General features: G+C 40.2%; 1 protein-coding gene across 3 annotated transcripts in view; it reads right to left on the bottom strand.

The window, feature by feature from the left end:
• SH3KBP1 (SH3 domain containing kinase binding protein 1) overlaps positions 1 to 22814 on the bottom strand; it is a 238498-nt gene that overhangs the window by 202711 nt on the left and 12973 nt on the right. For 2 of the 3 annotated variants that reach the window (XM_074858676.1, XM_074858678.1), the window contains exon 2: positions 8330 to 8487. In XM_074858676.1, the coding sequence (XP_074714777.1) occupies positions 8330 to 8487 (158 nt within the window). The remainder of the gene's footprint in view (positions 1 to 8329; positions 8488 to 22814) is intronic. The other variant, XM_074858679.1, reaches the window with a different exon arrangement.

Below are 22814 nucleotides of genomic sequence, written 5' to 3'. Positions count from 1 at the left end.
ATCATGAAAGTTATGAAAGAAGTTTCTGTTTTAGAGACTGTTTCTGTTGGAAGGGTGTTTTTAATCAGGGTTTTTGATAATACTGGCCTATAGCCTCTTGGAAAGGTGAATGCAAGTTCTGTGGAAGAACAAATAATAAATTAATCTTTTAAAGGGTGCAACGAGTCCCCACTGCAAGGTTTTGTGAAGCAGCCGACACATACACTCAATACCTTGCACAGTCATGAATGACTTGTGATGCATTTATTTCTCTCAATATTCCCGGTAAAAAAATAAAATTTTCTTTTAAAATCAATAAAAGCAGAAGTCATTACCACCTTCTGTAAAGATAACAGGTTTGCCCTGTTCCTTCTCCCTGGGTGGGAGAGGTATCAACATTATTTTTAAAAATGTATGCTCTACTTGTTTCTTCCCTTCCATCCCTTACCACCTCCTGTCACAACTATTGGCACTAGGTATCCATCACTGAAGGAGTCTGAAGTCAAAGTGAATAAATAACTCATCCTATTTACATGATGGTAGTTTACATGCACCTTTGTCTTTTCTAATGGTAACTGAATTACTACAGTGTCTATATATAAACAATAATATATTTCATATGGCTGTATTAAACAGCCAAAAAATGAGGATTAAGAGACTCACATGTACTTGTCTCTTTCCAGCTCTGAAAAGAACAACATGTACTGATCGTAAACCTAAACTGCTCTAATATATTCCATCATATTAATTTTACTAACAGTGCCAGTGAAATTCTAGTAGAGTGAATAATTAGGTGATGGCAGGAAATGGGTCACCCTTTAAGGACTCTGTTTCCACCATCAGCTTCCCAAAAGATTCTAGGATGAAATTACAGACACTGAATACAAAGATACCTAATTAGTCAACTACTACTACCAATAGCAAATAACACAAATAGTTTGCGATCCCAGTTGGTAAAGACTTTACAAAAGCATGAAAGCTGTTAAATGGTCAACGCATGATACTTCAGAAGAAAACAACACTTATGTACATAGAAGTAAAACCCAAAACCAATAAAGAAAACCTGAACAAAAAAAAAAAATCAACACCACTAAACAACCCCCCCACATACACACATATACTTACTCTTAATATATTACAGTGTTTGACCAGGACAGAAGAATTCAGAAGTAAACAGCATCATTAAGTCATGACAGCAGCAGTTACAACAACTAGTCTTACAATCCCCAATAGCTTTCTTTTTCCCACATCTTCCTCTTACTCTCATCTTCATTCTTATTTACTGTTAATGTTACTTAACATTTAAGTGATACAAACTGAAAGACAATCAGTAGATGTGGTCCCGATACAGGTTGGATCATTCTGATGGAGTAAATGAAATATTTGGCAGAATAAGTTTGAATGCAAGTACCACCTTTCATAATTACAATTATTAAATGCTGTAGTTACACCACAGGCATCCATAATACTGTTCCTCTTACACCCTTTTTTCAAACAAACATTAAAAACATCATTAAAACAACATTAAAATCAGTTGAGGGAATTCATCTCAGGGCTATATAATAAAATTGCAAGAAAGGTGGAAATATCAACAAGTATTCTCATGTTAGCTTCGAACAGCAGCAGGACTGAACTGTAATTCAGTTTCTAGGAGGTTGTGTTTTCTGTTATTGTGTTTTAAGAATTCTAATGAGGTTTTTAGTCCTGTCATGAAAAATCAAATACACAGCTGTACTCTCTGTAAATCCCAAACTGGAGAAGTACATTTTGCAATACATTCGTATGCAAATGCTGCTAAGCACCTCTACAGACTTTACCTACAGAGAAGAGTTTCTCACAGCAGCCTGCTTCAACAGTAAAACAATTGCCAAAACAAGTGTAAAAATGAATCAGATCAAAATACGTGGATTACTAACATACCCACCCACACATAAACAAGCTACAGAGAAAACAAAAACATCCAGAGGTTGGAAAGTTGCCAGGAAAAAAGAAACAAACTGACTTCAGGGAAGAGGAAGTGTGTGGTCAGGACACCTTCTCTTTGCCCCCCAACCTTTTAGGACTAGGTTGGAGAGACACTGTCAACCATCTAATCCTGCCAATTCTATAAATCCTTATGGAAACTACTTTAAGAGGCTATTGCCAAAACTACATTGACTTCCCTGTGTAACACACATTCCATATAATAATAATAATAATATATAAATAAATTCTGAAGAAATTGAAGCTGCTTTAAAGAATTATGATATTACAGCTCCAACGAAGTTATATCTTTGAAAATACAACTTCTAGATAGCACACTCAGTCGTCGTTTCAATCTCTTGATTAGTTTCTCCTCCTCCTCATGGCTTGGAGCCTCAGGAAGGGGGGGGGGGGGGGGGGAAGTGTTTAGTTTCCTTTTTAGCATAATTTTTTTTAATTTACAATTTAAACATGAGCATATTCTAAACCGAAATACTCTGAGTTTTTTTTAAGAACACAAAAGACAAACCTGAGCAAAAAGAGGAAATAATTGAGTCTCCTTAGTATATCAACTTATACTACCTACTCTGAACTCTATCAGTGAAGCAGTATGTGTATTTAAATAAGAATATATTTTTCTTAAAACATCAGCAATTACAATGCATAATAAAGTAATACATTTTGTTTTCAGACTCCTAATTTTTCACCAGTTCTATCAATACATAATTACAATTAAGCCACTGCCTTTTCAGACGGTTAGTTTTTACCAATAACTTGTTGCAATACAAAGTACTAGGCACTAAAAGCTAATAAAAACCCTAACACCGAAGCTTCACATTACCATGTGTCCACTGCATGACTGCTGCATGTATTTAAAACCCTCTCACTTTTGCATAGTTCATAAAACGTGCACATGCTGGTTCCCACAAAACATCCAACAGCTGACAGCCCCAAACAGCAACCCTTCTTTCCTCTCTGTTCCACACCCCCACACCCCCCCAAGTAATCCCCCTCTCAAAGCCTGGCATGAAAGCATATCCAACAAACTGATCACCGCAGGACAGCCAACACCACACTTGCCCCCATGACAAACATACAGGATCCATTCTGCTGACTGTGATGAGCAGGGCACCCTTCCCATCCAGCTGAGAACATCACCCATTCCCTGTGACCAGGAATGGGAAAGAGCCTCTGTCACTGTCAGGAGTCTCACATCACTTCCAGTCCAAACACCCAGGGCAGCTGCCTCACTGGGAGCTCCCCCACTGCCTCTGAAGCCAGACAAACAGGTTGAGGCGTGACATTATTTGCAATCATGCCTTTGGCATCCAGGACAGCCCAGAGTGCTGCTGCTGCTCTGCTGAATTCCCTAAGAGTAAATGCTGAGAAGTCAGAGACTATTGACTGGTACAAGACCATCCTGGTGGATCTGTGTCTTTGTCAGGGAGATGGGCTGGGAGAGGGAGAAAGACTTTGTTTTACTAGTTTTGCATTCACCATTGTAACAGTGATAACAGCAGCAATAATAAATAATAACACATCAGTGATGCTATGTTTCTCTCCATAAAATCCTATTTGCTGTTGACAGAAACAAAAGCTCAGAGACAATATTTTCATATGATGGAACCTATCTGAAAGTTTCTTTCACCAATTATATTCTCTTGTATTTAACCATAACAAATTTAATGGCCATACCCAGAACTTGGAATAAGAAACTAGTACTCCTGGTTCTCATTACAGTTAGGATGCCACAATCTAAAACGTTTCCTAAGAACAAATATGTAGACAGTATTCTAGTAAAATTTTCAACAAAAAAAAAAAGCTCAGTAATTGAATTGCAAATTCCTTCCAGGTATGTAATAAACCACCATAACAATTCAGTGACCCACAAAGCAAGTTATCTTTTCAGGTATAGACAAAAATAACACTGTTTTCCCTAGTCTACATATAACCTCAGTGCCTTGGCAGATGCCACAACTTTCAGAAGTGGCTACTTAGGCAAAGCTGGCCCAGATGTCACTTAATTAATAGGAGAGCAGCAAAGGCAATATGAACTTATAAACCCTGAAGCAAAGGCAGGCACAACAGTATCAGAAAGTGCAGTGGCGATGCCAGAGGGAAGGACAACAGGAGTGGTACCAAGCAGCAGCTGGAGGGCCAGGGAAGCAGAAAGTACTGCAGGAACCAAAGTGTTCTGGGACATTGAGAATATTCTCTTTTCCCTCCCAGGAGCCAACCTATGGCTGTAAAGGGACCCTGCATGTGCACAGGCCCCATCTTACGAAAGGTTTTAGGAAAGCACTAATAGGGACGGGTAGGGGTGTGTGGGGTGTGTAACAAGCACAAGGGTCTCAGCAAGGAATCACCCTGTGTTTCACTCACAATCCCCTGCAACCTCTGGCTGGTTGTGAAGATTAAAACCAAGCAAACAAAACATATACATTGGAAAATTAAATTACAAACAACAGATAAGGATCTCCACCATGTACCTATGATTCAGCGTGCACATCCCTGACATCCTACAACTAATTTACCCTATTTAAAGATTGTATCCTACTTGTATAATAAGAAATCCAGGTTGCTGTTCTGATATGAGGCAGCAGTACAGTTACACAAAGCTCCTGTCCTGTTTTATTGATCCTAAAACCCAAGCTATACACCACAATTTCAAAAATAACTACCACCACATTTCTTGTTAATTTTAAAATAAATTTGCCTCCCCAATTCTGCTAGCAATACTGGCAAGTCCTCTGGAGTACAGACAAGCCTTAAGGTTGCCACATGCAGCAAATTCAGTTTACCAATATAACACTATCCAATCCCACACAGAATTGGGTTTGTAAATTAAAACTGGCAAGCATGCCTCTGTACCACAGTTTCCTGCTTTCTACATCTTCATCTGCTATCAGCAAAATCTAACTGTCTCAGATGCTGTCACACTTACATACACAGTTTTACACGGCAGAGCATGGTTCAACAAGGAATTTGTTAAAATAAGACCAGAAAAAGTCAAAAGCCTCCTGTCTCCTAGTGGCATTTTAAAAAAAACCCCTACACATCATCCACATTTATTTTATTTTCTGGTTATAAAAGTAAGGATTTTGGATTTCAAGTTGAAGCTTTGAAGCTATAAAGATACAGAAAAACAACTTTACACTATGGAAATGAACAACACTGCAATCACACCTGCTATGTCCTCTTTTTCAACTGTGTAACTGAGGAGTAAAACAGACAACTAGGAACAGTAAGTAATTCTCCACTCATACTTCAATTTCTCTACCTGAAAAATTGAAAGAAAACAGAAAAAGACAAAAACCAGATACGCGTTTCATACATTTCTTACAATAAATTCAGCATCAGTATCTCTAACAAATGTAGATATCTACAAAGGCTGACAGAGGTAAATTAAATCTTAAAGAAGGACCAAAGAATTTTCTCATATTTAGACAAACTTCTCCCACAAAATCTTCCAAGTGATCATAGCTGCAGACTAATAGGCAGTGAAAACAGAAAGAGAAAGAAATTGCAAATACCTTTTCTGTTACACCTTGTATATTGAATTGCAGAGCATAAGAAGGGTATGAATCTGGGGGTTTGTGTCTGTATGTGTAAAAATATAAAAAGCTCAGAGCAGTTGTTTTGCAGATTCAAGAACAGGAAGCACCTCTCATACAACTTCACAGTGAAAGTCCCCTGAAAAAAATAACTGCACATGTACTGCATACATATCATTGCTACCTCCCCTTTCCTCTTTCTTTCTTATATCTGTCTTCAGACAGCTCCTCTTCAACAGCCTCCTAATTTGCATTTATTCCATGAAATTTAAAATCACTTTTGCTACAGTCAACTCCAAAAGTCTTTTCCACATTCACAGCCTAGTACTCCTTTGAAAAAGTATTTTTTTAGTTTTCTTAGTAACACTTTGTATTAATATCTTTTCATAAACATTTCAATATATTGCATTTTCCTATTTTTTCCATTTCTGATTTGTACATCTTTTCTTTGCACTTGCAGAATCTATGCATACATGCTAACTGAGACCACTCAGGCCTTTTTACTGTGTTAATTCCATTGTTTCAATTCAGCCCAAACATTCAATTTTTCCAAAACCCAACAGTTTCTTTAGAATGTCATAATGAATTTATTCAAAAGAAATCACAGGAAGGAAAAGCTATTTTCTGTGAGAAATTATTCCCTCCACCTGAAGGTAGAATGCAAAATACCTCAAGAATTTAGTTAGTGATTTTTACCTCTGAGTAACTTTCTCAGGTAACTACTTTTACAATCAGTTCTAATAAGTAATGGAAATTTGGAGTTGCATTCAACTCCACCACTCATTTGTAGCATCCCTTTTTGCCTGCCTCTCAATTACCTTGCTGACAAGAGAACAGCAATGGAGCATGAATTGATTGCTGGTGAGCTCGACTCTGCATGCACGTGTTAAAAAATTTTCCACAACTGAAAGTTTACAATTACTTATAATCTTAGTGGACGGGATCATTACGCTCAACAAGCTTTCTAATGAGACTGCTGTTACATTTGACTATAGCTCTCCACTTACAAGGAGATTTACAGAAGAAAAAATAAAGAAAAATAAAGGTTTTCACTCAAGATATTCACAAACTAACTATACTTTTAGGAAGTTTGTATCTTCCACTCCACAGTACCTAATTTTAAGAGGGAATGCTCAACTATGAAAAACATATTTGGCTTTGCGTTCGAGCTGAGAATGAGGAAGAATTTGATGTGGTTTTTAGTTCTTTAGAAAACAGCCCTGGATGCTGATTTAAAAAAAGAAAAAAAAAAAAAAAGAAAGAAAGAAAGAAAGAAAGGGAGGGGAGCAAAGAGCAGGGAGTGATATTTTATGAGAACACAAAATCCAAAACATTTTTTGTTGTTTTAGAACTTTCTATTGAGAAAAAGTTATTTTTTAATTATGTGACAGGATGCCACAGTTTGAAAGCACTTTGGAGAGGCCTTAAAAATTAGGTACTAAGGGAGAGAACTTGCAAACCTTCATACTTAATGATACTTTCATAACAGAAATTCATAGGCCACATTTAGCACTAAATCCAAACCTCCTAAAATCATCAGCAGATTTCAAATATTATACAGGAGAAAGCTTAGAACTTCACAATTCATCAGAGTTCCAGCAGAAAAATATTATCAATACACAGTGAGTCCCGAAACAGTTTCTTCCCCTCACCCCAAAGTGTAGATTTTCAGAGGTTAACAAGAAACAGGGTATTCGTTTTCCTCCTCTGCTCCCTTTCAGCTCTTAAGGCCGTTACTTCCTCCTAATCTTTGCCGCCTGACAGACACAGAGCTGTTCTTTCTCCTTGGCAATGACAAGAACAAGGATTAGGATGTGAGTATGTTTGCCCCCACAGGAACATCTGAGGCTCCCATGCTGCCCCGCTACAGGCTCAATAAGTTTGCCCTGAACCACTTCTCCAAGGTACCTCGACATATGCAGTGTCAGTGAAGCAAAATGAAGTAACTTCATTATGTGCATATGTCTAAACACACAACAGGCTTACACAGTTAGAAGAGGATGGAGAAAAAAAAAGATACTTATACCCTTGGAAAGGGGAAAGTCCCAAAGATCCTCTGAAGCTGTAGTAACATATTAACATAAAACCTATTTATGTAATTTATTGTAGTTCTTGCTCTCTTTTCCATAGCAGAGAGCTAAGTTTATGGAGGTTCATAGAAACAAACAGTCTAGGTCTCCAATGACAAATCAAGGAGGCCCAGAGGTACTAATAGCTAGTCTCATATGTGCAGACATACGTGCACACACAGAGATGCCCTATAAAAAAAAGATATATATATAATATATATATTTTATATACATATATATTTCTAAAACTTTGAATGGCTTTCCTGAAACCAGTATTACTGCAGGTTTAGCGCATTACATGAAATACAAAGTAATGATTTTTTTTTCACAACTGTTTGGAAAAATCCACTTTAATTATTCTTATCTAATTTAGCCAGGAATAAGCACTCATAAAAATCTTCTGTAAAACCTAAAAAAGCCCTCTGGAGAAGAAGTAGCATTTACACAAAAGAGAAAATATTGCAAATGCCATGACATATAAGTTGTTCTAGAAGAATCACTTTGTTTCCAGACCACAGTCAAATGTAATCACTGAACAGCAGAGAAATATAGGGGTAGCTGCTTTTATTTTCAGGCTATCAAAACTACATTGTCTTTGCAAATAATGTCATCTTCTCTTTGTAACATTGCCTCAATATTACGTTGTATTGTAATATATTATGGTTTTGGATATAAGAAATATTATGATATAAAGGCTGATATTTAGCCTGAATAGCACAGTACACAAAATGTATACACACAAGAACAGTTCCACTTTGTACTCACTCTTACAAAGTTGTCAGGGAACAAACCTCTTCTGCCTTTGAGCTGTCCTTCCCACCAGCCTCCATCATCTTTCTTGATATTGGTGATTATGTCACCTACAGTGATCGTCAGCTCATCATCATGTTGAGCTTTGTAGTCAAACTCCACTATTGCTTCCACTAAAAGAGAAACACAGATATGCATAATTATTTACAACGTTTAAGTTTCCATGCCTTTGAAAAGAGTAAGAAAACACCAATCCAATTACAGATTCTCAGTGAAAGTAATATATTCAGTTTAACCAAGTGGGCACATCAAATAGGCAACATGTAGTGGTAACATTTTGTGGAGAACTGCTGTGAGGAGGCCAAAGAAAAAAAAACCACAGGAGTGCCCATCATGGCTAAGGCAACAAATGGCACATATTTTTCTCTACTGTTTAAAGGAAATTAATTTGTGATGCTTCAGCAGTATCTACTATGGCAGCATGACAAAGTTTATTTTTATTTCTTGGACCACATTTTCCTTTTGCTCACAGGACTTCTAAAGCATTTTATTTCTCAAAAGTTTCTCAAATCCGTAAGCATTCCAGGCCACTGCATCTACTTCGCTAGACACATCGCTATTAACTTAAAGAGTATTATCAAGAACGTTTTGCATCATGCTGAGTTTCACTGTTGTTTATACAGATACGCAGAGCCTTGCTGCATGAACATGCTCTCACAGCATTTCACCAATGGGAGAAAAATTTACTTTCACTTGTGATTATGCATCAGGAGATCTGAAGATTAAATGTTCCTACTCTTCTGAATGTCTGCTATCAAACAGAGGTGTGTTATAGGCTTGCTACGGTTATATGATGTGTCTTTGTCTTCTCCTGGGAGAATCCCATCATCCGTTGAAACCATACACACAACAAAGTCCCTGTAGCCTACCATTCATCCTGCAGAGTCACTGTAGAGAATTAGGGAAGTCATAAGACAGAAAAATCCTTTGGAGAATCAAAAATAATAGACTTGGGGTGTTCAAATATGGAAGCCATGGTTATATTTAGTGGTTCATCAAATATCTACTAGGAGAAGCATGATTGGCAAGGTCAAGGATAGCTATATTTATATAGCTCGATTTCTTTAGTAGAAAGCCATGCCCCAGGATGTTCCAGCAAACATTTAACACTTCAACCATTGAAACAGCAAAATGAGAACTAGTAATAGGCATCTGCTTTCTGCACAGATGACTGTGCTATGTAAACCCTGCAAGATGTGGCCTGCAAACAGGCAATACAGCTCACAAAGTAAAGCTAACCAGTACACAACAGGTAGCAAAAAAATTCTGCCTAGATAACAAGCCCTGCACACTAAATCAAATTAAGCTGACAGAAAAGCAGAGTTATTACTCTCCACCCCCAAAATGTCACACAGTCACAATTCTGAACATCTCCCTCCCCCAGAGCCTGCAAGTCATAGCTAGAAGAGTGTTCTGACTTTTGGATACATCCCAGACATAAGGCTATGGCTGATAATGTTCTTCTATTGTTTCTTCTGTGAAGCCTATAAACATTATAAAACCCATTCACAAGAGGCCTGCTAAACTACATAATGAACAGCAAAAGAGAAAGAGTGCTACCACACATTACAAGCTGACATGCAAACAGAACTTGAAAAATTTACCACTGGGACTTAACTGAAAAATCAGAGTCATTCAGGCCAGGAGGGACCTTAGGAGGTCACTTGTTCAGCTTCCTGTTCAAAGCAGGAGCAGCTCTGCGGTCAAACCAGGGTGCTCAGGGCTTTGTCCACATCGGTCTTCAGAACCTCCAGGGACAGAGGTAAGACACGCAGGGCAACCTGCTCCACTGATTGCCTGCCCTTCTGGGAAAAAAGTTTTCTCTCTACAGACCATTGGGACCTTTCTTGTTTCAATTTACATCCATTGGTCTTGTCATCCCACCACGCACTGCTGTGTAGAGCCCAACTCCATCTATTTGATAACCTCATTGTAGGTATTGTAAGGCTGCTATTAGGCCCTCCCAAGTTTTCTCTTTTCCAGGCTAGACAACCAGAGTTCCTAGAGCCTCAGGTCCCTCCAGTATAGCACATCAACTGTTCCACCAATTTGGTATCAACCACAGACGTGTGGAGAGTGTACTCCATGGCCTTCTCCAATAACTGATAATGATGTTAAACAGAGCATCTGTCCTGGGACAGACAGTCCCTGGTGGTAATCCATTTATTATCAGCTTGCAGGTAGAGTACCCATTAATTACAACCAAAATCACAGAACATTTGAGGTTGGAAGGCACCTCTGTAGACTATCTAGGCCCAATGCCCTTATTCAAAGCAGAGGCAACTAAAACACAGGTTGCTCAGTGCCTTGTGCAACCAGGGTTTGAATATCTCTAAGGATGGAAATTCCAGTGCTCAATCAACCTCACGGTTAAAAAGATCTTCTTATGTTTAAACAGATTTTCCTCTATTTCAGTTTGTGCCCATTGCCTCTCCTCCTTTCCCTGTCTACTGCCAAGGGGACTCTGGCTCCACTTTCCTTTTTCACCACATCACGTATTCAGACACATCAATAACATCACCCTGAGACTTCTCTTCCCCAGGCTAAACAGTCTCATCGTTCCCAGACTCTCCTCAGATGTCAGATGCTCCAATCCCTCTACCATCTTCATGACCCTTTGCTGGACTCGCTCCAGTATCTCCATCTCCATCTCTCTTGTACGGGAGAACCCAGAACCGGACACAGCACTCCAGCTGTGCCTCACCAGAAAAAAGGAAAAGAGGAGAAGGATCGCCTCTCTCCACCGCCTCACAATGCTCTGCCTAACCAGCTCAGGAAGCTGGGAGCTGCCTTTGCCACAAGCACACATTGCTGCCTCATGGTCTACCTGGTGTCCACCAGGAGCCCCAGGGTCCTTCTCAACAAAGCCGCTTTCCAGCCACTCAGCCCCTGGGCCTGTACTGGTGCCAGGGGCTCTTCCCCGAGAGGTGCAGGACTTGGCATTTCCCTTTGTTCATGAGGATCCTGTCAGTCCATTTCTCCAGCCTGTTGAGGCCTCTCTGAATGGCAGCACGACCCTCTCATGAGACAAACACTCTTTCCAATTTTGCATCATCTGCAAACTTGCTGAGAGTGCACTCTGTTCTGTCACCCAGATCATCACCAAAGATGCTGAGCAGCATCAGGCCCATTATCCACCCCTGCGGCCTTCAGCTGGACCTCATGCTGCTGATCACAATCCTTTGCATCTGGCACTTCAGACAGTTTTCAACCCATCTCACTGTCCACTCACCTGGTCTGCCCTTCATCAGTGTGGCAATGAGGATGGTAGGGGAGACAGTGTCAAAAGCTTTGCTGAAGTCAATGTAAACAATGTCCACTGCCCTTCCCTCCTCCACCAAGCCAGTGATCTCATCACAGAAGGCTAACAGATTGGTCAGATGTGACTTCCCCTTCACAAATCCATGCTGACCACTTCCAACCAGCTTCTTGTCCTTCATAGATTTGGAAATGGCTTCCAGTATTATTTGCTCCATCACTTCCCAAGGGGTTACCATGAGGCTGACCAGCCTATAGTTCTCATCAAAAAAGTTTCCTGCTTCCTAAAGACAGAAGTTACATTTGTTTTCTTTGCATCTTGAGGAACCTCTCCCAATCCTGATGACCCTTCAAAGACTATCAAGAGTGGCCTTCCAATATCAGTTAGCTCCCTCAGCACATACCCCAGCAGGGCTCTGGCCTTGCATGTGTCCAGTTTGTTTAAATATTCCCTAATCTGATTCTCCTCCACTGAGGGTAGGTGCACCTTGCCCTGGACTTTTCCACTGGTTTCAGGGGCCTGGGATTGCTGAAGACCAGTATTACTATTAAAGATGGAGGTGGGTAAGGCATTAAGTACCTCTGTGACAAGGCTCTCAGTCCCATTCAGCAGTAGGCCTACACTTTTCCTGGTCTTCCTCCCTGCCACTCATGTACCCATAGAAGCATTTCTTGTCTTTCACATCTATGCTGGTTGGGATTGATAATTTTCTTCATAGCAGCCCTCATGGTGCTATGTTTCAGATTTGTGACCAAACCAGTGTTGGTAACACAGGGATGTTTTAGCTATTGCTGAGCCTTTTCTGTTTCTCACACTGCCTCGACAGTGTGTAGGCTGGGGATGCACAAGAACCTGGGAGGGAGCACAGGCAGAACAGCTGACCCCAGCTGACCAAAGGGATATTCTATACTATATGATGTTGTGCTCAGCAATAAAAGGTGGGGGAAGAAGGAGGAAGAGGGGACATGTGAAGTTACAGCATTTGTCTTCCCAAGTCACTGCTACATGTGATGAAGCCCTGCTTTCCTGATGAGAATCAGAGAATGAATTCCTTATTTTGCCTTACTTGTGTGAGCAGCTTTTGCTTTCCCCATTAAACTGTCTTTATCTTATCCCACGAGTTTTCTCACTTTTACTCTTTCAATTCTCTTCCCCATCCCTCTGTGGGGGAGTGAGTGAGCAGCTGGGTGGGGTTGAACTGTCCACTGGGGTTAACCCACAGCAACATCCCTCACCACATTCCACTCCAGGTGGGCTTTGGCTTTCCTAAACCCATCCCTGCATACACAGACATACTCTCTACCTTCACCCCAGGTCACTTCTCCCTGCTTTCACCTTCTGTACTCTTTCTTCTTATGTCTGATTTTTGTTAGAAGCTCCTTGTTCATCCACGACGGCACCCTGCCACCTCTGCTTGTTTTCCTGCTTGTCAGGATGGACCACTATCGAGCTTGGGGGAGGTGATCCTTGAAAACCAGCCAGCTCACCTGGATCCCCCTCTTTTCTCCATAACTGTCTTGAGTGGGATTCTTCCAAGCAGATCCCTGAACAGGCCAAAGTCTTCCCTCTTCAAATCCAGGGTTGCAACCCTGCTTTCTGCTTTTTTCCCCCTTCCTCCACTTTACCATCTCATGGGTCAGTGCAGCCAAGGCTGCCCTTAGCCTTCAGATCCCCAACAGTTCTTCCTTGTTTGCAAGTATGAGATCCAGCAGTCAACACACTCCAGAAACAACCTGGATTGCTCACACCCAGGACATAAGCAAACTATTCTACCCCTCCAGTAGATATCAGGATGGTTGAAATGCCCCATGAGGGCCAGGTCCTGTCAACATGAACCTTACTGCAGCTGTCTGAAGAAGGCCTCATCAGCTACTTCTTCCTGGTCAAGTGGTTTGTAGAGACACCCACCACAACATCATCCACATTGGTCTGCCCTCTAACCCTAACCCACAAACTCTCAGGTGTTCATCATCTGTCCCACAGCAGAGCTCCATGTGTTTCAGCAGCCCTGTGGTGGTTTAGCCACTGCCGGGGTCTGAGACCAGGAGGCCGCTGCCCCTCCCCCACAAAGGGAGTGAAATACAAAGCCCCAAGACTGAAATAAGGACAGGTTTAATACAACAGTGCAATAGCAACACAACAAACAACAACAATAACAATAACAGTAATAGTGATAGCAATGAACAGAGCAAAATAGTTACCAAATACAGCAGTGAGAAGCACGATGTACAAAACCATGAGTGCACCGCGCTCCCTCGCCAGGAAAAATGTGACCTGCCAGGATGTGACGTCCACATGGTATCTGAATAACCCGGCTAGAGCTCCCCCCCACTGCTGGGGAAACTTAACCCTATCCTGGTTAAACCAGGACAAGCCCTTATGCATCGAGGGCTCCTCCCCTTCATCTTCCTAGCCTGTCCTTCCCAAAGAACCTGTATATATCTATTGCAGCACGCCAGTCATGTGAGCTACCCCATCATATCATCATGATCCCAATGTAATCATAACTCCGCAACTTCATGCAGACATGTAATTCCTCTTCTTCACACCCCATGAGAGCTCAGACACTTCAGAGAGGCAATCAGCTATGCTGATTTCCCAAAAAGAGTACAAGAGGTTTCCCTGTAATTCTGAAAGGCAGTTCCTTGTTTATACAGGTATGCTTGGGAAGGGTCTCCTTCAGTCCTGTTTTGTTGATTACACAGTCCCTACTGTTTGCATCACCACATACATTTTGTTTGCCAACCTGGTCCATCGCTTCTTCACAAGATTGTTGGTCATTCTCTCCCTCCCCCATCATGACTATTTTAAAGTTCTTCTCACCTGGTTGGCCAGCCCGTTAGCAAAGATGCTTTTACCCCACTTAGGTGGATCCCATCTTTTCCCAGGAATCCTCAAAGAGGGTCCCATGATCATAAAACTAAGTCTCTGTTGTTGACACCAGCTATGCAACCAATTGTTACCCGCCGGATCTGTCCACTTCTCCTCACACCCTTTCCTCTCACCAAAAGGATTGAGGAGAAAACCACCCAGGTTCCCATGCCCTTGACCATCACCCCAGAGCCATATAGTCACAACTGATACTTTCCAGATCATTCCTGGCAATATCACTGAAGCCTACATGGAAGAGCAGCAGGGGGTAGTAGTCTGAGGGCCAGACAAGCCTTGGCAGTCTTTCCACAATGTTCCAGATCCAAGTCCCTGGCAAACAACAAGCCTCCCTAGATGACAGGTCAGGTCAGCAGATGGGAGTCTCCATCCCCCACAGCCAGGAATTTCCCTACTATTATCACTTGCCACTTTCTCCTGGTGCTTCTGCATGGCTCAGGTTTAGCTAGCTTGGGCACTTCACTGGATGGAGCACCCAGACTCATCACCTAAAAGAGCACCGAATCTGTTATGTAATTGCAGATCTTGAGGTGGAGCAGGAGCCTTCCTCCTGGTGTCAGAAGTAAGAAACTTCAGGCTTCCAGACTTGTCATTCTGGGAATCTCCAATCCCTCCCCAATAGACACAGACTCTGCCTGCCATTCATTCAGGAAAGTCGAGGGTTTGGGCTCTTGAAGCCTCAACGACTTTGAGAAGATCTGGAAGGCCCAATCATTTGAGCTCAACCATCCAACCAATTTTTAAACCCACCTAGCTGCCCTGCAGCATACTACCACAACTACTGAGCCATTCCACACCACCTTTGGCAGAGTTTCTGGACCTCTTCTGTGACAACTGTTACATAACTAGAGAATGTGTTGAACTTACCATTCCAGTTTAGAAAAAATAATAAAAAAAAGGAGACATATTTCTAAAATATGAACAAAAGTCCCTAAAAATATTATCCACATAAGCATACTTGACCCCAGAGAAACCAGTAAAGTTGGTTCAGAAGTTGTATTTACACAGTATCTCTCCAGACTACTGGATTCAGGCAGAGGCACCAAGGTACACACACTACTTTAAGTCTCACACCAATGAAAAGTTTAATTTTTTTTTTTTTTAATTTAAAATCTCCACAGAACACAACAGCACTCGGGCTAAAAAAAACAAAACAGAATCCAGACTATTTAGCAGGGTGTTGCCAATTTGGTTGAGCCCCAGGAAAGATCTTTTGACAGGAAGGCCCTGTACCCTTCATTTTTAAGCAGTCTACTAGGATGCACTTGCTCTCAGGACTCACAGCTTATAACCTGCTTTTTGTACATGCCAAGTCATTTCTCCTCCCTACTTAGGAAGCTTTTAAATGCCATTCTCTTTTTGCTGTGGATACAATTACATACTGCTTTGCTCCGAGTTCTCCCTAAGCAATCAGAAGGCGGTTAGAGAGCTGTAAGGGGGAGATGGCAACAGAGCAGGGATTCAGGCTGGCTTCAACTACTGATTCCTCAAACACTCCTCAACATTCAGACTGCAGCAAGACATACTGAAGGAAGGCAAGCAACTCTTCCACTGTCCAAGTCCCATGTTTTAAAAGTGTTCTAGTACCTGTTGCTGTACTTGCAGTTTTGCCCTAAGAAGGCCATAAAACTGACATGATTCTTGACGGTTTCGTTTTCTTACTAATTATGTTCTCTCCCTCATGAGGAGAGACCAAAAGGCGGGAGATGGATGTTGATTTGACTCTACAGCTGCTTGGGTAGTGTGGAGGCACTGGAGTTATCTTCCTGAAGTCTGACTGCTTTGCACTAATTCATATACAGACAGCTGCAGCTGTTCAACCACTTTTGTTTTACTGGAAGTTTAATTAAACAAACAAAAACCCCTTTACTGTGCAGGCTCTTCTCTCTGTATAAAATTTTCCACTTATTAAAAAACACATATAAATATTTTTTAAAGCTGTCTCCTCTCAGAGAATTTGATTACTGTAACATAAGCGTGTGTAAACTGTTAGAGACATATGAGTCACCAAAAATGGACCACACAATTAAGATGTTTATAAGTGCTTCAAAGGAAACCAAGAACACGGTTTGGAAAGAGGAATAAGAGCACACCTAACAAATGTGCAGATTGTGACAAACTGACAGGAAAGTACTTCTAAGATCACTCAAAATTCTCATTTATCACACTACTGAAGCTTGCAGAGCATATGACAGGCTAAAAGTGCTTTAGAATTTATAGGTCCATGCAGTTGCAGTTTTTAAATCAAGCTCATTTTCTAAAGCATGCTAAACCATGCCACCTTCTCAAACTGTTTTGAAAAATTAATTCTGCCAGTCAAACTTAATCTTTTTGGGTTTTTTTGAGGTGAAATTTGTCTTCATGGAAGCTGGATTGATACTGGAGACACTGATCCAGATATGCTAAGAAAAAAGCATATCTGAGTTTTGTTCCACATCTGCAAGTACAACATACCTCATTCCTGAAGTGCTGTGCTAGAATTCTCCTCAGAGACTGGACTAAGACAGTGTCCCAGTCTGCCCAATGATTTATGATGTGAGAAAACACTCCATGGACAGTGAGCTCAAACTAATTTTATTTGTTAACCAACAAAGGCTGGTCTTCGGCCCAACTCTGCCAAGGTAAGCAGCTTGTTACATTAACAGCCAAAACCCAAATCCCTTTTAAGCCAAAAGCAAAACAAAATGGCAAAATTGGGGCAGACAGACCTGGCTTCTCTTTTTGGTGCATTTTTCTTCAAAATATTGTACCCCATGATGCCTGAAAGTCAAGCCTGCCCCAGCTTGCAAACTGTAGCTGTTAGACTTTCTGTTGGAAGAAGGCATTTTTCATGTTAGGAATGAAATCCAATATCAAAAGCTATTCAACTTATTTTGATCTAAAAGGGGAATGTTCATTCTTATGCCAACAATCAGCTATTCCTAGCCTTGTATTACCATCAATCCAAACTGTAACATAAAAACTCATGAAAGAGAATTAAAGCTACTTATTATCAACCCTGTTGGAGACTGGCACAGTACAACTCATTACTGAAATGTCAGGGACAAAGATTTTTTTAATTTAATGCTTAGTGGTTTGGGTTCAAAATACTAAATTTGAAATGTTAATGCTATGAACCAGGAACTGAAATGTAACCTCTCTGCTATATTTAAAATAAGCATATCGGGAAAAGCCCTGTTGATTAAAAGTTTAACTATTCCCACCTTTCATTCCCCAAATTAGTCTTGCATATACACAAAATGATTTTGTTGATAATTACAAATATTTTTCCCATTGATTAGTTTGTTTCCTTGCCACATTTAAATTACAAGTAAAATCTAATCTCTTAAAACTGACCCAGTCAGAATAAGCATTGTTTTAATAATGCCACCAATATTTGAAGATAGAATTGTCTCAGTTCATGCTATTTTCAAGTACTGCACAGTGTCTTTCCAATTACAAAATGAATCAAGAAAAGAAACAGAGATTGGCTACTGTACAACAAAAGCTACATTATTACATCAGCTCCTGGTGACATCTGAAATGTGTGGGCACAATGGAAATGTTATTAATGTCCTTGGCACTATTCCACCCAAGTAACAGCATCCATATGGCAACACCACCTTCTGCAGCAGCATGGTTTCACACACAAATGCACAGCTTAAAACTAGTGTATATAGTTAGACACAGCAGTCAAAGAGTTAAGAGCTTCTCTACTGTAAGTTTCATGTTTTCACTTTTGTTAGTCACTCAGCTTCATGAGAATGATAAACACATGTGTTGCATTGGCTTACCCAAAAAAACAGAACTGAAACTAGACAAACTACCTTCAAATATTCTACACTAAAGCTTTAAATTAAAAGTTCAAATTACATTTCCTCAGAAGAGAGTGCAACAGAGCTTTTCTCTTTTGCATAAAGATAACTGTTCAGAAGATACAAAGACTTAATAGCATGAACAGGCATCACACAACAATCCTACTCTTCTGTCACACTGCATAAGCCTCTACAGGAAGGTCTCAGTGACTATTCATGTTCTCTACCACCTACAGTAAATTGATCAATTATCAGAACCTATTAATCAAGAAGTTGGAATGTGTTGCCTTTCTGTTACACCACATTTCTCTTATAAAACAGTTACAAAGATTAGTTTGGTAGCAAATACTTATTAGTTTATCAACATTTTCATTATATTGCATTTTATAATGGGTTAACAATCTGGACATCAAATTCCATCTACCTCAAAACTCGCCAGACAAGGTCTTCCTTCAAATGTGCTGTTCTGTTTGAGAGATGAGGTATAAACTGGTGAATGTACTACAGTTTTAGTGCTTATGGGCATACTTTAAAAAAAAAAAAATCAGTATTGTTGCTATACAGCAGGTTGCAATGAAATTCTTAGTAAAACATTAGGAGCCACTAGGAGGGAAAAAATCAGTACCTTTTATTAGATCTAATGACAAAGCATGATTTACATTCTGAACTCAAATGAAAAAAAAACAAAAACAAAAACCAAACATTCAATAGCACTGCTTTCCTAACCTAGACTTGGAGGGCTGGAAGGCCTAAAGACCAAATGTGACCTAAAAGACTGTTGCTTCCTGGACTCAGGATCACCGTTCATTTCAGGAACGCTGAGCAGCTGGCAGGCCAATCATATGTGGGATGCTGTGGCACAAATATGTTTGAGGGAAGAGGAGGAAGACAGATTCATATAAGGTCTGGCAGGATTTACTGCAGATGGCACAGCACTGATGAAAGGGGAACGCACCAGTATAACCACTGAACCCCACCTGGGGCTCCAGAAGTCCTTCCTAGCCAAAACCATCACAGCTATTGCAGGCATCATGCTGTAACTTCTCTATGATGACTATAACTAAATGCTTGTTTGCATCTGGGAAGGAAGAGTTCAGGTGGGGCTCTTCTATCAGAGAACAAAATAATCTGTAGTTTGTAAAGACTCAACTATCTCGTCATTACACTTATAATTCTATATGAAGGAGCCACTAAATAGCCCTTTGAGGCATCACTCTACCAAAATGGAAACATCTGTTGCCATGTGCTACCTCCAAAATGCACACAAAAAACAATATTATAATAATAATATACCACTCACTTTACAGTTTAAGCGTAGATTGCAACTGAGATTTTTAAGAAAGCTTGAGCTCTTAGGTTTGTAGCACATCTGTGGCATAAAAAATTAACAAACATTTTGTATCTGCTTGATTGCAAGCAATTATCAAAGAACTGTAATTTTCTTGAAATATTAATTCCAAATTTTGTTCATTTTTTTAACATTTTTTCTTTTGCAACACTTACTACCAGGAGTAATATTCCCTGCTAAAAGTATCTGCAAGGATTTAGCTTCATGAAAAAGAAAAGCTCGAAGGGGAGGAAAACACAGTATCAGAAGGAAAACCTGCACTATTCAATCTTCAAGAGGTTAAATCCATGCTACATGCTACAGCAACTCCTCTGTTAAGACAACTTTCAGGTTACATTGTATATTCCTATTTCCCCTTCGAAAACAATGAGTTGGAGCTAAAGGTCATAGTCCTAGAATAGTATCTTCACTGGATCACTCCGTCAAAGAGCAGAACAGTCACAGAAGAGGCCACCGAAGTCATACTGCACATGGACCTTTTTATGTTACAGTCTCAGTCCCCTCCCACAGGCCACAAGTGTTCTTCACCCAGTCTGCACACTCATGAGAAATGTAGTAGGTAGCATGGAGCACTTAGGACAGATGGGAAAAAGCATTTGAGAGGAAGACCCATTGCATGCAATTCACACATACACACACACGCAGGTAAAGAAACAGAGGAGCTGTGCAGAGGACCCCAACCAAAACTTAATTTGGAGGACAGAGTGAACACTTGGTCTAGGGCTGTCCTGATGTGACTCTTCTCTGGGCAGCAGCAGAGCTGAAGCCACTCCAGCTGACACAATGCCCGAGCTGTCCTCCAGGAAAAGAGGAGAGCTAGTTTTCTGTTTTTCAAAGAGGGATCGGTACGCTTGGTTCCAACTTTAAAACACACAAACACCAAGTTATTCTAGTGGAATTCACCCAGCAGGACAAGAAATACTTTATACTCCAGCAAAGGCATCTGGTATGACCACAGTTCATCACAAAAATCTTGCATTTAGAGTTAGGTAAAGAGCAACAGTAAGTCAGTGCATTTGTATTTATGTACATACAGGGGGCGTTTCCATATAAAATACGCACCTCATAGCAATTCTGTGGTAAACAACTTCTGGCAGGTACTTCCAAAAAACACTACGAATTTGTTAAGCTTTTCTTAGGCATAACATAGTAGTTGCCTCTCACCAAATTTATTACGTCACATTCGTATTTCTGATACAAACTTTTAAACAACATGCCAAAGCACATCTGATCATCAGAGATGTTCATGCACATGCAGCTACAGAGTAAACAAGGAAAGATCACTGTGGTAATTCTAAATGGCAGCAGCTACATCTGTAGTCCCAAAGACTCCCTTAGATACCATTCTGGATACAATACATGTTAGATTTTATTGGGCCAAGTCTCCTTAACGCTTTTTAAAAAGCAAGATTGCATAGACAATCTTTGGCGCTCATGTGGCTGGCCGTCTGGGAAGCACTTGTATTCCACAAATTAATTCATCTTTTCCTGCAGGGCAAAGCGGTCCTTCTGCCTCAGATGACAAACTGCTAGAATCAGACTGTTGCTACTGAAAAAGATTAATTTTACTGTAATTCACTGATTCTATCAACCAGAGTACCTCTCAACTACAGCAGATGCTCCCAGTATACAGCATCTGCAAACAAACTTACTTTTGGTTCACACTGTCATCAAGTTCATAGACGATGCACATTGCGTTAACCTGTAACTGAAGTAATACAGTGCCTCTTAGAGGCAAAATTGTCTTGAGAGTTGGTTCACTTGTTTTAATATTTTTCTTCCCCTCAGATACTAATGCACACAAGAAGCCATCCAGAAGAAATGGAAGACATTGAATTTGGAGGGAAACATTTAACATCATCATCTTAACATGAGTTCCTGCCTTCTCCATTATTCATAAAAATAATTCAAAGTTCTGAAAAGTATAAAGGATTATAACCATTGCTGGAATAAATAGAAAAGGAGAAAAGGACTGTAACTTAAGCTAAGCAAAGACAAATAATTCCCATTTGACAAACTATATATTCATAAAAACTTGTTAGTAATGGTACTCCTGTGGTTTCTAAATCACATTTTCAGACAACTGAGAAGCTAGGAAGGATATTAGTTACCTCTTCAGAACAAAAAGAAGAACGATTATACCTAAATACAGCTAGAACTACATATAAAATTACCATTTGGCTAAATTCATGAGAATTGCTACCGAATGAACGTATCAACATAAAAAGGAAGCAGGATAGAAAAGCTGATGCCATGAAGATAACCGCTGTTGAAGATTACTCAGAAGTACTAGTCCAGTATAATTGCCACATGATTCTAGTCCCAAAGTTGCTTTGATAACATTTGTAGATGCTGATGGAAATGCACTGAGGTGGAAGGTCAAACAAATAAAAAAAATGGAAAGCCAGGGAACAAATACCTTTTCAGTAATATGATGTAGGATCATTTAACTCCCAGGAACACGAGAAGATCTTGTGGTCAACAATTTCTTCACAATCTTCATTTTGTGTACTTCATAGCATTTAATTGCTAAAACTTCAGAGCTTCTAGAACAGTAACATTCACCTACTCTCATTAAAATCAGACTAGAAGCATGAGTGTAATTATGAATATGATCTCAGATGAGCTTGGAGGATTTTACTATAGATGCCTAAACTGTTACTATCACCACCCATCTTTGCCAAAAGTAGCAACCCTTTTGCACAGGAGGAGGATGGGGAGAATATGACATACTCCTCTGCACCTTAACCACATTTGCTTAAAGTACTGATAAAAATGGGTTTACATTAAGTAACTAGACTGAAAAGTGGTGCACAGATACATCCTGTCGTGGTATTTCTGCTGTTGGAAGTGACAATTTCTGCAAGAAGAGAATGCTAGCAGCAATAGTTCGATACAGCCAAAATCCTTGGGCTGTGTTACAGCCCTTTGCTGTGTAATGCCAGCTGCAGACAAACATGGTGTTTTATAATAATTTCAAAGCTATGTTGTTTTCCCTCAGTTTCATGGAATTCTAATATTTTAAAGACAACAGTTGCAAAATATTTATCCTAGCAGCAGCTCTTGTGATTCGACCTGTCAACTGTTAAACTACAAACCAGCGCCATGTTTTAACCGATGTATTATAAACTGTCACAAAGAGATGTGTTG

Source organism: Strix uralensis, chromosome 2 (genome assembly GCF_047716275.1).
Source record: "Strix uralensis isolate ZFMK-TIS-50842 chromosome 2, bStrUra1, whole genome shotgun sequence".
NCBI lineage: Eukaryota > Metazoa > Chordata > Aves > Strigiformes > Strigidae > Strix > Strix uralensis.
Note: the sequence above shows the minus strand (reverse complement) of the source record. Positions and strands in the feature narration are given on the sequence as shown.